Here is an 18,450-nt window from a genome sequence, read left to right on the forward strand (position 1 = left end):
GCATATGATTCGTCTATCTCCATTTCATTTGGTCTATCTTAGTAAGAATATCAGTATCTATACGCTATACGCATTTATATGTAAGCAAACCAAAGGCCTGACTGCGGTTACCAGTCTGCCTGTCAAGCGTATTGGCAAAACTCCCCTTATAGTGAAAGCCCATGTTCAGCAATGGACAGTTAACGGTTGATATAATATACATATTGCCTTACAAAGCAGAAGAGGATACAAAAAATATGTCGTTAAAAACTGAATTTAATTTTTTCACTGAAATCTGTTGATTTTTTAATCTCTTCCAGTGGTCAATATCTCCCCATTCATTGGCTAGTCTTATATCGATTTCATTGATAGTTAGATCAATTTGACAGATTATTTGTCCTCTTCTATATATTTCAGAGGTTGATTATAGATTTTTATTCCTTGACAAAATTTTGATAATATTTCTATGGGACCAATCCAAAAGTTTCACATAAATACAATAATTTTCCAAATTGGATTATAATCCAATTTGGAAAATTGTTACCTCAGAATTCCATTACTTATAAGTAATGGAATTCTGAGGTAACAAACATAAAAAAACAATTGAGAACATCCTCCTTTTTTAAAGTAGGTTGAAAATAAAATCTATATTAAAGTGGAAGAGTTTGTTTATTCGAACGCTTATCTGTGGAACTACCAGTCCGATTAGATTTTTTCCCTGTTTGATAGCGTATTTCTTGAGGAAGGCTATTTATAACAAATAAATCACGTTCAATTACAGGCGAAGCCGCGGATTACAGCTAGCGTTTATATATTTCTCTATAGGGGTTAGTACTAAAAATACTAAATTCTTCCTTAAAAATAACGTTATTTTCAATTCCTATTATATTAAAATTCAACACATATTTCAGAATCAGATTAATATACATTATGAGCTTAATGAAATTATTAGCAAGGGAGTAATTATACTATTTATTGCTATTACCAATATCATATGGTCGAATTTTTGTTTTTTTTTTCTATTAATTTAGATATTGTTTAAGTTCAACGCAAATTATTTTCTATGAACTTCATTATACAAAATAACCACTAAACAAAGAACCTTACCATGCTTTCGTTTGACATAATATTATATAGGTACAGTAACTATATTATTGTTGACCTATTTTTATTATATCTTATGCCAGTGCCCTTTCACAAATTTTATTATGTGCTCTTTATAATCAATTTATATTTTAGCTAAAATATTCGTTTAATATTTCTCTTGTGAATATATTTTAATTAAAGCATGAGTTACAATCGAGTAGGTAATTTTAGTAGAGTGTAATCAAAGTTACCGATTGTGTTCAGTTATGAGGTATTTTCGAATGAAGTTTGCGAGTACCTACTTCAACAAGTGTCGAAGTTAATTGAAGTTTCGTAAGGAAGTTTAGCAGCTTGGAATTAAATAACATTGAGCCTTCGTCGTTATAGTCCATAGGTATGGTGTTTATAACAGGATTGTTAAGTTATGTGACTGTATGTACACGTTGTACAAAAATTGTTTGCTCCACTTGTACTTCTGCTAACAAGCAGCTGAGCTTGTACATAGGCAGTAAAATTAGGTATTACGTCTTAATATAACTAATTAATATAATATATGGATAATGTATGAAGGATACCACATGCATCACTGTCCAAAATGTTATCCTTGTCTATAGATGATCGTTACCATTTTCCATCAAGCAACCGTCAGCTAGTTTGCTATATCCGATGTGTTTGCTGAAAAATTTTCTTTACCTAAAATTCCACTATTAAGTCTAGATTATTGATAAAAGGCAGTCAAAATTAAAACCTATTTATTTATAAAATCAACTTTAAAAAACATGTGCCTTTAATTTTCACTTACAGACACGCATGAGCATTGGCTCATTCCACATGTTTAATATTCTTTATCATACACACTACACTTGCACAATTACCACCACGATTTTACGGGGAGTCTAGATGTCCTACAATATTATCGTGAAACGTGCACATCCATAATTATAATCTGAAGAGTTAGATAGGAAGCGGCGTAGATAAACACACGCATACATACGTTTACACATAATACACTCGCATAATTGCCGCGACGATAGTACAGGGGAGCTTAGGTAACGTACGGAGACACTACGGTAGTGCCATCGTGTTTTTGGCGTTAGTATACTGAATTGTGACTCACATAACCAATCTTTTTTGTAAGAGTTCTTGCTTAAAACAAACATGCGAGTAAACCATCGTCATTATAGTTATAATATATTGCTGCTGGTGGTTGGTCTTTTATTTCATCTTTGTTTGCATCCAGGTGAGAAGACGTGATATTTCATAGAATCAAAAAATGTAGTTTTTGATTTTATTAAAGCACTCCACTCTAACCAATTCTCAACATGTTACTCCTATTAAGAATGCTCTATTTCACAGCTTTTCATGTATCTCTTCAATGTGCTCTTCTGCCTGAGGAGTTGCCTTGCCCACCATGCTTATATATTTATCTAGTTTGTTGAAAAAGATGTGTTTTAAAACACGTTGCTCTACTATATACGACATGTGCCCATACCACCAAATTGGAGGGAAAGGGATTATTAGTAATGGGGTCAAATAGCCCCATTACTAGCAATATATCCTATTAAGTCAACCTCCACGTATTTCCCCCTGGAAATCATCGTGTTTAATTCTAGTTGAATTCGTTAGGATGGGCTAACTGATCTGCTTTCATCCTCATCTGTCATCTTTCACTGGTACCCCGCCAGTGGATATCGATAGTGCAGTCGGGGTTACCATACCATTATCACTCATTAAAAAAAAATACCACCGAATTTGCAGCTGTATAAGACAGGAAAGGCTTAGTATCGCCTATATTAGGCCTTTGCAGAACTTTAGTTAGAGCATAAAATTTTGTAATAATACTAAACCAGCTCTAGTTACAGGTTACTCAATAGTTATTATATCTCATAATGCTTATCGTTGTTTTAATTTATGTATATGTATGTATATATATATATATATATATATATATATATATATATATATATATATATATATATATATATATATATATATATATATATATATATATATATGTACATATTTCATATGTATTAGTTTATCCATATATATTAAAAGTAATGTTTATGTATTATATGTGCATTTCTTATGTGTATATTATATTTATATTGTGTATTGCCTTAATGTGTTACTATAATTGTCACATATTTTTCACCACATCTGCCCTTCATACGCTTTCTGTTTTTACCCAATGGTTAGCTGGTAGAGAATGCCATATGGCATTAAGCTCGCCATTTGTACAAAATTTTATTGTGCAATAAAGAATAAATAAATAAATAAAAAGCTCTGGTTAACTCTCTATACTAAGAAAATAAAATGGCAATAAAAAAAGGTGTCTGCTACAGAATATTAAAACTGAATGTCAACTTAAAAATAAAAATTGTCATGCAAGTATAAAAGGGTTTGGAAAAACTAATATATCAATATACAGTAATATAATAATGATAAATAAACATTTATAACAGAACTTAAACATGTATTATTATTTAGAGCTCATTTCTCAGAAGAAACCTTAAAAATAAAGTTCTAAATATCTGTTTATATAGAACGAAGACGGGTTAACGGTATGAATATTTGCTGTGCCCGCATGTAGTTTAAATTGCGTTTCCTTTGAGTGGGAAACAAAGAAGCTGACAACTGTATGTAAGGAACTTCATCCAATAGATTGCCAACATTCTTTTTTGGGCTTCGCAATCTCTCAATCGTCATACGGACAAGAAAGAGAAGGATTTAAAATTGCATTACACACAGGGTAGTGACAGTCTAAATTACTTGTATATTTAGAAGTGAACAACGAATGACGTTAGTATAATTTATTTTACACCTTAGGATTAACTTCAATTGAGATCTCGAACTAATCACGATTAAAGTTTTAATTACAGACATTTTTTTTTAATTACAGTAAGATAATTATTTATTTATTCACTGTTGAACTTAACAGATTGCCGCTGCTGTTGACGATTCCTCGTGCTTTTTTTTTAATGGGTGAAAATGGAATGGTATACGCTGCCCCGCCTGCGCTATCGGCATACGCTGGTGGGACACCGTGAGAGATGAGGGTGAAAGCAGGTCAGTTAGCCCATCGTGAAGAATTCCGTGAGAATTAACCACAATGGTTTCCAGTGGGAACCGCGTGGAGGTCGACCTGATAGACATTGCTAGCAATGGAACTGTTAGAACCTATTTCTAACAATCCCTTTCCCCCCCTGATTCTTCGTGCTATCAATGACAAAGATGTAGCGTGACTAGTGCTTGAAAATATTCTATACTTTTGATATTCGAATTGAATAGTTTTCATTCGGGACAGTATTTGAATATTATTTGAATAATTAAAAAGAAAAATAAAAGTAACAAATAAGTTTAATCCTTTATAAATAGAGTATTTTTTCATATGAAGGAACTCAAGGGTAATGTTGTAAAATACGCTAGAAATTTTGAGCGAGTTCTGGCAAGTGCGATCTTGTTAACTTAGCAGACAAATGAATGGAAAAATATGGTGGAAGTAATGGAAAATGAGCCTTGATCAGAAAAATAGAGTGATAGAGTGATCACACTAGATATAATAAAATGTCCATGTGTTAAGAACTTGCACTATGAGAGAATACCTACGCTCTTTCGCGGATATTTCGAATTATCTCTGAAGGGGAGTTGATTATTGATTTATTATGAATCAAATAAACTTCATGCCAGTACAAGACGTATTGGCATAAAGTTTATTTGAGTCTCTTCAATAAATAGTTTTTGACTTGAGATCTTCATCATAAAAAAAAAAACACTAGAATCCTACAGACTCAATATTCGCTCAAATTTGAAACATAGTGAAGGAGATCTTTGTAAGTACATGTTTTTTCAAACCTATTGAAAAAGTATTTGAAATTGCAAAAACGGAAAAATTCAGACACCTGGTCAAGAAAAACATCAAAGACTAAGTAAAATTGGAGAGAAGATCAATATTGGTAATCAAGAGTTCCTGGTATATAATCCAGCAGAATGTAACAAAATGCATGCCTCATGAATGGCACGCATGGGGGGTATTATGGGCAGTATACTCTGTTATGTCGATGGTACTGCTCATGTCTCTAGGCGACGGTTACCACTTTCCATCAGGTGGGCCGTCAGCTTGTTTGCCATTCTAAGTTGTATAAAAAAAAACACTCTTTTCCTTTTATTATATCGGCCGTTAAATATACGCTACTGAACATAAGCCTCCCCCTGTTGGGGGATTTTGCCAGTAGTCCTCAGGTTTGGCAGGCGTATTGTTCACCAAATTTAGGCTTTGGTGATATTTTAAAAGGAACGTTGCCGCCTATCCTTCGACCATTAAGCTCCCTTAGTGGCCTCTTACAATACCCACGGAAATGAAAGGGGTGGTACATTCTATGCTAGAAATTCTATGCTACGGGTATAGGTAGGTAGGTAAACTTTTTGCCTATACCTGTATTTAATAGTTTTGTATGATGAAATGTTTTATGTAGACATGTAACTGTTATAAGACAAATGAAGAAATTGATTGTTTTTTTTAAGTTTTATTAAGAAACGTCAAAAAATTAAAAACTTTGTATTAGTATGGAATATCAAAATTTTGTCATTTTTGTACTATGTTTTTTATAAAAAGGATTCAGTTTTATTTGTAGTAATTATTAAAGTTAGTTTTAAAGAAATATTTTATAAAAGGAGAGTAAGTAAAAGTAGTATATTACGTCTAAGTTTGTAAATTAGTCCTAATGAAAATATATTGCAATGCTCAATGTCTTTTCGGTTCACGCAGTTATAATAGCACTCAAGTTCGGAACCTGTCGTGAAAAGAAATTTCCGTCTTAGAAACCTCAAAGGCAAAAGCGGAAGTTTAAAGAAAGGCAGAGGGGAACATTGGCACTGCAAAGTTTAAACTGAACGATCCGACTGATAGAGTTCCGTTCACTATTTACTCTTTGATTTTATTAGCTCAAGTCAATTCGTTGGTAGTTATACAATTAATCTCTGATGCTATTTTCTTAACTTTTCGTATTCGCTTTTAGAGTTCATTATTTTTATTATTCTAAGATTTTTTTATATAACTTAGATTGGCAAACAAACCGACGACCCACCTGATGGAAAATGGTAACCGTCGCCTATAGATATAACAAAGTATACTTACTGTTTCGCCCATGATACGTTATACCCCAATGCGTTGCCATTCCTGAGGACTCAGTTGTTATTCCTCTGTACCCTGTAAATTCACGCCATATCCCACCCTTCAAACGGAAACACAGCCATGAAAACACAATTGCTTTACAGTTGAAATCCAAATGGGACAGAGGTGTCCAAGCAAACGACTTCTGTACAAAGTGTCCCTCTGGTAAATATTAATATCTAGTAATCTTAAATAATGTTGGTTGCATTTACATTCTGTAGTAAATATGTAATATTTTTGTTTACCTATCATTTAGACGCATTGTAGCTGATATTTTTGTAGTTTTTACTGTAAAGTATTATTAAAGTTGAAATTAATCAAATAATAGTATAATAAGTGACTTTTGACGTAATTGCATATCTTGAAACAAGTACGAGTAATGCTCATTTTAATGTCCAGTAGTGACCCGGGTCGTTGGGCTCCCCATAATATGGTTGAACACAACAATGGCTGGCTCATCCGTCATATTCGTGAATGGGTGCTTCTAGTAGGGACTGGTCTGTTCAAGAATACTGTGATTGATTGTAGCTTTGTAGTTTTTTATTTCCTTTCTTTTATCGATGCAAAGTTTGTAATAGTAATTTAATCCATTTATAATTTTTGTTGTAAACTTTTATTTGAAAAAAGCAACAACAGTATTTCTTGCCCGTTCTTCTCAGCTGAAATTGCATTTCGAACTGGGCGATAGATTTATAAAAAATTCACTATTTAAAAAATGTTTTGTATTAAATTTACTTAAATAAAAATTATTTATTCGTATTATACAAATATTTTTGTTTTATTTATTTACACATTATTGCACCATTTATAAGAATAATAAATACAGTTAATTTTAATGATAGGTGATACAAAAGGCGACCTCACTAAGCAATCTTCCAGATAACCTTTAGATAGAGGACATTGAGACAAAAAGACAAAGGTGGGTTTATTATATAGATACTCATATATACAATTCTTAGTACATCCTAATTGTTCAAATTATCCTCATACAATTCAAAATACACTAATTATCCGGCGTAAAGGATATAGACTTTTTCATCTCGATCAGTTGATATATCCCGGTTTCATGATGAAATCACGAGTACACATTCATTCTAAATCAGCATCATTAATAAATAATTATAAATCAATGACACGTTATATATATATATATAATTTATAATTAATCCTCTCCATCCAAAAGTTGCCTGGAAGAGATCGCTTTTAGCGATAAGGTCACCTATTGGTTTCTCATTGTGATTATTTCTTGTAATTGTTTATATCTAGAATAAGTTTACTATTGTAATCTTTTGGAGAAAACAATAAACAGTAAATATAAAACATGTCATTAAGTACCTAAATGCATACATACATACCTACATACCATAGTCCCGATAGCATTTGGTACCATATGATACTCATCAGGTACGAGGTAGCCTCTTTAGAAACTTTATAAGTCCGTCTGAGAAGTTGGAGTACCTAACTTCTGAACTCACCAACAGTATGTTATATATGTTTGAAACTATAAAGACCAGTAAAAGTTTCGAAGAGGATAAAAGAAGATATTTCAGTTTGTAGACACCTGGGGCCTAACCAACGTAATAAAGTAATACCACAGTATAAGTAATAGTACAAAAGTACAGTACAGACACTCCCTGCCGCCCACTGCGATCTAACCTCGCCCTCTGAGAGAAAGAGATTGTTAATGGGGTCTAGCAATATACCCTAACAGGTTGACCTCCACTCGGTTCCCCCTGAAAACTATCGTACCTAATTATAGATGAATCATCGGCCATGATGGGTCAACTAACTTGTTTTTATCTTTACCTATCATCTCTCATTGGTGCCCGGCCAGTGTATACCGATAACGCAGACGAATTCACCATTTCATCTTCACCCATTAAAAAAAGCTCACCCTCTCTCAAACACTCGTCAGCTACCATACTGTAATGAATGTCTCTGGGGGGAAGGAAATGAAGGTACCAATTGCAACCAATCCCATAGGTAGCAATTGGTACCTTGTCAAGTCGACCTCCATGTAGTCCCCCCCTGGAAATTATCGTGTTGAATTCCACATGCATCTATATAGGCTAACTGACCAGCCTTTTCATTCTTACCTATCATCCCTTACTGGTGCCCCGCCAGCGTATACCGTTAGCGCAGACGGGGTTACCATTTTATTATCAACCATTAAAAAAACGGATGTCTCTAGTCTACGCTTTAACAGTCACCGATATCAGAGAAGGACAGAGGATACAATATTTAAGACGTATGAAGAGGATAAGATCACAGTAAGAATAACTATTCCTAACTACACATGCACACATTGTCACATGCACAGACGTTACTTATTTCTGTAGCTGTGACAATCACGATTGACGTTTTTGTATGAAGTATTCAAGTTATAGTAATACTTTTAACTGTATAGAATAGTGGGAAATCGTGAGGATTCACTCTTTTATAAGTAATTTCAGTTATAAAATATTGATGTTTAAATTAATAAAATTAATTCGCAAGACGACGGTAGCCTTGTTGTCTTTCATGTTGTTTTCAAATAAAAAATGGAGTATTTATTTGCAAATATACATTCCCTAATCCGTGTGGTTCCAGCATAGAATAGGCTACACCTTTCTTTCTCGTGGTTGTCGTAAAATGCTAAGGGAGGGCGAAGGATGGGTAAAAGCGTCCCTCTTAAAGCATCTCCAAAGCCTAACTGCGCCTGCCAAGCGTGACAACTATTAGCAAAACCTCCCTAGGGGGAGGTTTATGTGAACAGTTGAAAGCTGATATGACAATGACATATATTAATTACAAAGGCTATTAAATCAATAAATAAATCTGACTACTCTGTAACAATTTACAGACGTGAGTATTCCTATATTTATTGTATCAAATGACAATATGTTTTACAAATCAAATTTATTTTTAACAAACGTAGAATACTTGAGACACTTGAGACATTTCAATTTATAAAAAACATTAAAATAATATTACGTAATATAAATACAAAAATATGAAGTTCAATTGAAAACTTCTTATCTATTTAAAGAACATTACTAATGTAAAAAATTATAGTATTTATTGAAGAAATTTTGTAGGTCGTGTTTTCTATATTACCTTGAGATATTACCTACTGAAGTTATATATATATATTTTTTAATGGGTGAAAATGGATTGGTAACCCCGCCCGCGCTATTGGTATACACCGACGAGGCACCAGTAGAAGATGATAGGTGAGAATGAATGTAGGTTAGTTGACCCACCATGATGAATTCGACAAAAATTAAACATGATGGTTTCCAGGGGGAACCGCGTGGAGGTCAACCTGAGAGGGTAAATTGCCAGTAATGGGGCTATTAGACCCCATTACTAACAATCCCTTTCCCCCCTACTGAAGTTATTTATGATGATAATATTTCACTGAAATTGCTTATAATTAAAGAACAAGGAAAGTTACGTGGAAAGAAAATAATACTCAAGCTGCGTTCGATTTATCTATTTCGGTGTAACAAACATTATTTACGGAATCATCTATTAAATTAGAATTTCATATTAACCTAATATAGTGAGAGAGCTGACGACAATAAATCATTCCTAACATCTATAGACGTTTATGATATTTCTAAAATCATTTTAAATGATGACACAGAGCTTTTCACGCATCATAACCACAATGTTGTATGTAATATGGAGTTGCAAGACAATAAACTACTATTCATCGATGTTCATTTGAGCAATCATAACGTTATATCAATATTTATCTCAAATTGGACGTAATGTGCATTTTTTTACATTTTGGACACGTTTCAGTGTAATACCTCCAAACCACATCAACAATTATTAAAGCTAAGTATAAGTTTATTGCAATCAGCTCTTAGACTATAGTCGTAGATGGTAAGTTGTTATGTACATCTACATGACTAATAATATTAGCTAATTGGGTGATATCAAATTTTACACAAGTGATTATGAACATTTAACGCCAACATAAATTTCAATATTTTACTCACATTTTAGTACAATGACATGTGTTCGAGCCTATTACTTATTGACACTTCTTGAACGTGTATATAATTTTTCCGTGCTATGATTTTGTGAAATCGTGGGTCGTACAATACTTGATTGTCTTTTAACATTATTAATCTTATCATACAGATAACCCATTTTTATCTAAACATATAAAACACAAAATAAGCACAAAATCTAACTTCAGCATTCTAACTCAACACCAAAATGTGACTTTTGTATAATAATTAAAAGCTGCTACACCGTTAAAGTATTGTAATAATATAATTTACACTTTGATTTTTTTTTTTTGTGAAATACACTTAATTCGTATTGAGTTAAAAACCACACGAAAACACAAATTGTTTCAGTGAATAAGCTGATCAATTCAATCTTATAACGCTTCATCAACACAACAGAAATCAAAATTCCGACTACCAACAATCAGCAACAATATTCAATACCACAAAACACTGTTCGTTCATATTTAATCATCAACACCGTATTTGCGCAATCCACAATCCGACGGTCGCATCGTACACGTCTAAAATTTGACGTGACATTCATTACTAGCGCTAGAGCGAATCTATCAACTAACTTATGGTCTTCATAGACGAGATTCTGATTCTGATCATTATATAACCACTAAAATTGCTTGCTACAGTCTACACGTGCAAGTACACGACTTTCAACACAGAAAAAAAAAAACTGTCAGGAAATTTTGTTTACAGACAAAATATACATAGTCTCCGGCAGAGTTTGTTCGGTGTTCATGAAACAGATTTGAATAGATGTGGCAATTGATTTTTTTGTCCATAAATGTGTATGTATCCATTGTCATTGGTTTCTCATCAGTTGATTCAAAAGTGATTAATATGAACTAATTTTTTTTATGAGCTGATGATTAAATGTCGAAAAAGTATAGACAGGCGCAGCTGTATGGCTGTGGCTGTCTTCCTATGGAGTGAGAAGTTCTTGTGAAAGAAGGTCTGATATCAGTGAATAGTTTTTGTAATATTACCATAAGTAAGTCGGTAGTGGAACATTTAGTTTTCATTATTTTAAGTTGTTTATGTTTACGTCTGTGAAAAGAAAAAAATGCCTCTTGAGACACGTAAATCGAATCGCATTGCAGGTGGAAAAGAGACTACATAAAATGGGATTTGTTTTAATTATATGTATTCGTTATGCCTTTTATTAGCTTCGCCATAAATATATGTAAACACTCAGACATTGTAATCTGACAAATTAGGTTTATTACATTTCATTTCAATGCTGCATTTGAATATTTCTACAAGTAATTCTGAGATAAGACTTTCAAATTTAGGTGTAGATATTTAAATAAAAATCTCCAACTTTTACATTACAAAATCATCTTCTACAATTTAAATGCATTTTCTTGTGTGCTTCATTAAAGATTATTGATTATTATTCATTACATTTCATTATTTAAACAATTTAAACCAAATAGTGATTAAAACTAACATCATCCTCAATTTATGCAGAGTTATACTCTTGTTACAATATACAATTCCATTACGTAACAATTCAACTAAACTATAAACATCTTATTAAATAAGGATTTATTAATTAGAACATTACATAGAGAGTACTTACTCGCAAACAAATTTGCAAATAATTATAAACAATAATATGCATACTCTCTTACATAATTATTGTAACAACATTATGTGAACCACAGATACATCAATTTCGAACATCGATACCAGTAGTTATGGTGGCCGAATACTATTTAATTATACTAATTAACTACTTTATACACGGCAATATTAATATTGCAATGAATATGTGAAAATAATTATGTCTATTTAATTAAAATATCACAATTTAAAACAAAATACTATCTTTTAATAGTATAACAAAAAACATAACAGAAAAAAACTTGTATGATATTACAGGATTAATGAAATAAAAGATATTATTCTATTATTCAACGAACCAAAACTAAGTAATAGCTTTTTGTGTACATGTTTTCCGGAGGCTATAAACAGTACCTAAAATATTCAGGAAAAGTTTCAAAAACTCTTTTGTTTTGTTCAGGCCTTTTACTGTATACCTAATTAAAATTTTATAGCTTAAAAATAAATTAGGAACAAAGTATAAAATATAAGCTAAATCACTTAGTAACCATTGTACTACAAGGATTCTGGGAAGAGTAAAAAACACCTCGGGCTTAATCAATTTCTCTCAAATCGAAGAAAATGGAATTGAAATAATGTCTGCGATTTCATCTGAGTACTTCGACTCAGCTTGATAGATTCATTTCAAAACTTCATTTTTTGCTATTAAATTAACGTAGACATGATGTGATCCTGAAATTTTCTAAAAACTATTGTTCGCTTGCGTGTTGTGTTTAACTGTAACTTAGACTAGAATCAGCACCACCTTCCTGTGTCAACATTATATTTTAAACTTATATATCTAGATATATGACCAGAAGAATAGATAATGAAGAAATTTGTAAAATGCCTAATATACATAACAAAACTTGTATTTGTCAGAAAACGTTTAACCATTGAAAATATTATATATAAATTTACCATATAGTGTGGCTGTATTCGTTTAGTTTGTAATTGACATTAATACACATATAATTTATATTACTGATGGATAAACAACACCAACAAAACAAGCAGTAAAAGTACAGTCAGTTTCATAAAATTGTCACAAGGTGATCGGTAGTAAATTTGGAAATTTTGTAATTTTCCTATATGAATTTTATATTAATATTCAAAATTATCAAATTAAAGGTATTTTGCAACCTTATCTGTCCCATAACTAGCTGTAACAAATAAACATATGAACTTTAGTAATGTTAGAAAGATTTATAAAGTATCTTACTACTCAGTCTCCAGCCCGAAATTCATAATTCTTCTGGAATTTGAATATATGTGACAATTTTGTCTATTCTTGACACTATCATATAAAACTGATTGTACTTATTAAATCCGTATAAATTTTACGACTGTGAGATATCTAAAAAATCAAATTTAAAAAATTAAGCACACATATAATATTTGTTTTTCGTTTAGAATCATTTTCGTTCATATGCTCTTCTAGAGCTTATTATTCTATTATTATTCAACTTAAAGATCTATTTACTAATTCATAAAAGGCATATTTCACTGTGTTCACTCACTATTTACATGTTTCGGCTCACGCTTTACAATTTGTATATGTACACATTAACACACCAGTTGTCGGAAATTCGTGCGACTAGAAATTTCTTTTTAAGAACTATAGCATTGGTCGTAAAGCTTTCCCAATTATGAACCACGGTAAATACGTGAAGATAAATGCTAATGTAGTTTGTGTGAGGTCAGCAGCCGCAGCCGAAGCGGCGGGAACAGGCGTCGGTGGCCCGAGTCGGTTGTTAGCACGCACCACTTGTGATCTCCATCGAATCCTATACAGCGGTTGTTGTCGCGACAACGCAACTAACCTATGAAAAAATATTATCTATGTCACTTAAAGCAGCAAACAAGCTAATGGTCTACTGCAAACAAGTGAAATCCTTTTTAAGAATATGCGATGATAATCCCGCCAACGCTATCGATATATACTGCGTTAAATAGCGATGCCGGAAGATGAAGTTAGCTCAGCTATCTCATCATGGCTAATTCAACAAAAATTTACCTTCAGATTAATCTAGAAAAAAATCACGTTGAGGTGAATTTTACAGAGCTATCAATATAGCTGGCAATGGAACAATTTAAGACTTTATTACGTGTACTAACAGATCCTTTTCCTCCAATTAAAATCGTTGCCTGTAGACAAGAACAGCACATGGATATAACAAGATACACTTCTACGACTGTACTCACTCGTTGCTATTCTTAAAGATGTTATGTTTCTGTATCCTGTAATTTTATTGCCATATCCCACCCTTCAAAGCGAATCACAGTCATGCCAGCTCAGCTACTTTATAGCTGAAACACCGAGGGACAGAGACATTTGTACAGTCTGGTAGAAAACTCTACAAATAAGTAAAATTGTTATAATCAACACATTATCGTTTGTTTGTTTATTGCTGAAAGAATGTAAATATACTACTATTTACTTGTGAAGAATGTATGTAATACATTAACACCTAATCAACGTTACAGTTTAGATTATAATATTGATAGAATAATAGAGCGAGTAAACATTTTGAATATTTAATATTTTGATTACTGAATACTATTAACGTACATACATAACAGGACTACATTTGAGTAGGTAAGCTATATATTATTTATAGTTTAATACATAAAATACTGCTATTAATTACGTATGTATGTATGTGAAAATCTTTTACAACCTAATTCGTTTGACCACTTCTGCAAATGGCAAATGTCCAACAGCGGAATATTAAAGGGTTGTTAAAGTTACTTCAAAATATTATTACATATGAATTTTAAAGATGTTAATATAAAAGCTACTTCTTATTAAACCTAAAATTCAGATAAGCAAAAGGGCATCTGAAGGATGTTTCTGTTACGAGCTCCCGATTTATCGACAAACGTATGTTTTCACACATCGTTATTCAGGATTTACGAGTGGAAATGTCATTTCGGAAACACGCCACGTACCCTCTTACGGATTCCTCTAATATGCACAAAGAAAAAAGATCTTTACACTGAGAAAGTAGCAACTCTAATAAAAGCATGCGCTCCCGCGTATTTGGCACGGCGATAGGTGTTAGGCCAAAGGCTATTCATAAATAATTTATCAAATGGATATCTGAAAAGTGAGCACTTTCTCGTCTAAATTGTTCAAGCTAAAAGCAGCGGCAGAAAGATTTTTTCTGCTATTGAGGATACGTGCCCAGGACTATATAGCCATTCGACAAGGATGATTACGAGTAGTGATAAACTTTCTTGGGTCACGTTTATCTCGTATACACGAGTCAGTTCTGGATGATATTAGTATTTTTGTATATTTGCAATATGTAGCAATATGCTTCAATTGTTTAATAAAGAATTTGTTATCATTAATAATACTAGTAATATTTGCATTCAAAAGAAAACAAAAATATTAGTAAGTATTTTAAAAAGTTTATACAATTCATGAAGTATTTACTTGAAATGGAAAATACAAAGTTTAGAGAAAACAAGACTACAGGACTAAGCACCCAATTATTTGTAGATAATATTTCTTACTCATTTTATTATAATAAAATAGGAAAACATGTAAATACCTAGCATAAAGCAAAGTCGTTCGTAGGGTCCAACTTTCTGTGTATTTGCCAAAGGCTTTAAAAGTATTTGATGGATTTGTCTAATTGACGCGGTTTTCTCCATTGTTCAGATAATTTCTCGAAATAAATTTTGAGTTATAACCATGAATATTTAGAATCATAATCGAGTACTATAATAAAAAAACAACGCTTTTAGATAATGTTATTACAATTGTATGAAAGTAGGTTGCCATTAATAGTACCTTGTGGATATAACATTTTTAAATGTTGATGCAGAAAAATTATATTATTATTAAAATGAATATCGATTTTAGGTAGTCGCCTAATGCATTCCCTTGCCATTTAGGAAAGGGTCTAATGTACGTACCTTATAACAACAGTGTTGAGTCGCCAAGGTAGCGTGTAAGTATGATTCTTATGTCGAGCACAAAAGGTATATAATAGTTCGCCAGCAGCCGCAGCCAGGCCTGCGTCGCTCTGCGCACCGGAACCCGACCACTCGTGAAGTGTGATGTTCCATGAGCCACATGACTTATCCTATATAAAAATATTATACTGTATTCATTGATATACAAAAATCCTAGACACGCAATTAGAAATTAACAAAGGCACCGAAAACGGAGCGCATTTTAACTTTGCACTCATATCTAGCCATCGAGTAAATTTTGCAGACAAGAGTGTTAAAATATTTATACAAAATAGGTATGTTGATCTTATTTTTACTTTTGAAAAAATATAACGTCCACATATAGACATATAGTTTCTTATTTAAGATAAGTATTTGACTCCATTCCTGTCTAGTGATTCCGATATATTTTTAATTTATATTTTAGGACAGTATGTAAATGGGATGTCGAATTTAATTTTTTTTTTGTATACCAATGGCTATTATATATAGACTAAGAGTTATCATTCTTAGTCTGGCATTCTCTTTTTACGATATTACATTTATACATTATCTACACTCTTACTTGTTTACTTATCCATTATGACTGTCAAAATAGTTCTTTTTTATTTTTTTTATTTATCAACACTAATATATATGTCTATTAATGTACAAAGGTGAGCTTATCTCTGAAATCTCTTATAATAAACTTTTATAGATGAAAGAAATCGCTATGAATGGATGTTGGTATTTTATTTATACAAAATTTCCCACGTATTAATTCTTTTTCATCAATCGGATTGTTAAGAGTACTTCTATCTATGAAAATAAAAGATTGATCAATATGGTTTGCTGTAGAAAGTATAAATGGATTTCCATTTATTTCATTCCATGAGTTTCTTTAAAGGTATTTACCCTTAAAGAAAGTTTCAGTAAAGTACGCTCCTTTTAAAATGATTTCGTGACCTATTTATTTTATTATAAATTGTGTGAGTATGTAAATAAACTAGATACATTTATGTCAGCGACACAGAGACGAATCTCTCTTCAATTAAATATTATAAGATATTTATCGTTTTATTTTTTGCACCATATATGAACCCTTTAGATACTTTCTCTTTTCGAGTTCTCAAGGTTAACTTAGAAATCCCTTTAAGGGATAAGTCCACCTGTATATGTTTTTGTTATAACCTAATATTTATATTACAAGTGAATGTACAAAAGCTTATAAATAAATAATTGCAAATAATATTTTAACCAAATATGCATGCAAGATCAATGTTGATGATGGATATAACTAGAAACATCGCCAATCATGACTGTATTATTAAAAAAAATCCGAATCAGGTGCCCTTATTCGTATTTTAACCCATATTCTACAGGGATTGAATTTGCAATTATCGGAGAACGAAACAGCGTGTTTAACCGCTGTACCACTAAGGTTGTTATCCATATTATATAAATTTATAGCTAAGTGTTATTTTATTATATGTTGAATAAATTCTGTTAGTTTATTACCTGTTCTGAAGATATATCAATAAAGAGCTGTCTCTCGACATTCGAGTCTAAAACCCAAGTGCACTGCTGGTAGAAAAACTCGTTCAAACTTCCAGTAACAGACACGTTCCTCGACGATATTTCACCTGCGCACGAAAATAAATGTGAAGAGGGAAAACCAAGAAATTTAAACGTGACATTTACGTGAGTAATAATGGAATGAGAAGGCAGACACAAGTCGCCGCAATAGCAACGCTGTAATTGGAACTTTACGATCTTGTTCAAGGTTTTTTCGATTCAATGTGGCTAAAACTGGGTCGTGGCACGTAATTTTGTCGGAATCGCCCTACGCTGCCGCCATGAACAATATCCGACGCGTTTTTCCAAAGGCCGGAGACGCGAGCCGAATGTCAAATTGAACTGTTTGTTTTTCGCTTTGTGCGATTGGGGCTCTATGGGGTTCATTCGAGGTATATTGCCTCCTCCGCGAGACATCTTTATAGAATTATCCGAGTTTACGTTTTGTGTCGTGATAGTAATACGAAGAAGTGAATTAGTGTTGCCTAATAATCGATTGTGATCAGATAGAATAACCTTAAAGATATCGAATGTCCTTAAAGTTTTACGCAATTATAATCTAATAATCTATTATTGCTATAGACTATAATCAAAGCTAGTTCTATACAACACTATTGATTAATTGAATCAATAAATCGATACTATCTATCGTAAATTATAATCGATTATTTATTAATACCCAATGTATTATATTGTATCATCAAGTACATAATCAGGTATAAAATGAACTTGTAGCCATAATCAAACTATCGATAAATAATCGATATTCAACGATTATTAAGCAACACTAAAGTGAATGCATGGGAAATTATGGATGCTTACCAGAATGCGTCGTGTACGTGCGCTGGCCACACATGGAATCATTGTTGAAGCTGTATGCCGCTGCGTAATCGAATCCCCTACTAGCGTATGTATAGTGGGCCACAGAATATTCCAGTCGGACGCTGGTCCAACTTCGTACTACCACCGGTAACCACGCCGCCTACGACAATGATATGCAAATTACATCGAACATTACCAATTATCAAAATCAAATAATAGAAATTTTACATCTGAATTCATCTAATT

General features: G+C 32.3%; 1 protein-coding gene across 1 annotated transcript in view; it reads right to left on the reverse strand.

The window, feature by feature from the left end:
• Window positions 1-9,704: 9,704 nt before the first annotated feature.
• The window catches only part of LOC113518546 (uncharacterized), an 88,481-nt gene continuing 79,735 nt past the window's right edge, over window positions 9,705-18,450 (reverse strand). Inside the window, exons 15-18 of the mRNA XM_052903051.1 lie at window positions 18,205-18,364; window positions 17,326-17,450; window positions 15,790-15,959; window positions 9,705-13,685 (exon numbers count right to left, since the gene is read on the reverse strand). Coding sequence (XP_052759011.1) covers window positions 13,481-13,685; window positions 15,790-15,959; window positions 17,326-17,450; window positions 18,205-18,364 — 660 coding nt within the window. The 3' untranslated portion in view covers window positions 9,705-13,480. The remainder of the gene's footprint in view (window positions 13,686-15,789; window positions 15,960-17,325; window positions 17,451-18,204; window positions 18,365-18,450) is intronic.

Source organism: Galleria mellonella, unplaced genomic scaffold (assembly GCF_026898425.1).
Source record: "Galleria mellonella isolate WM207_F2 unplaced genomic scaffold, CSIRO_AGI_GalMel_v1 utg132, whole genome shotgun sequence".
Classification (NCBI taxonomy): domain Eukaryota; kingdom Metazoa; phylum Arthropoda; class Insecta; order Lepidoptera; family Pyralidae; genus Galleria; species Galleria mellonella.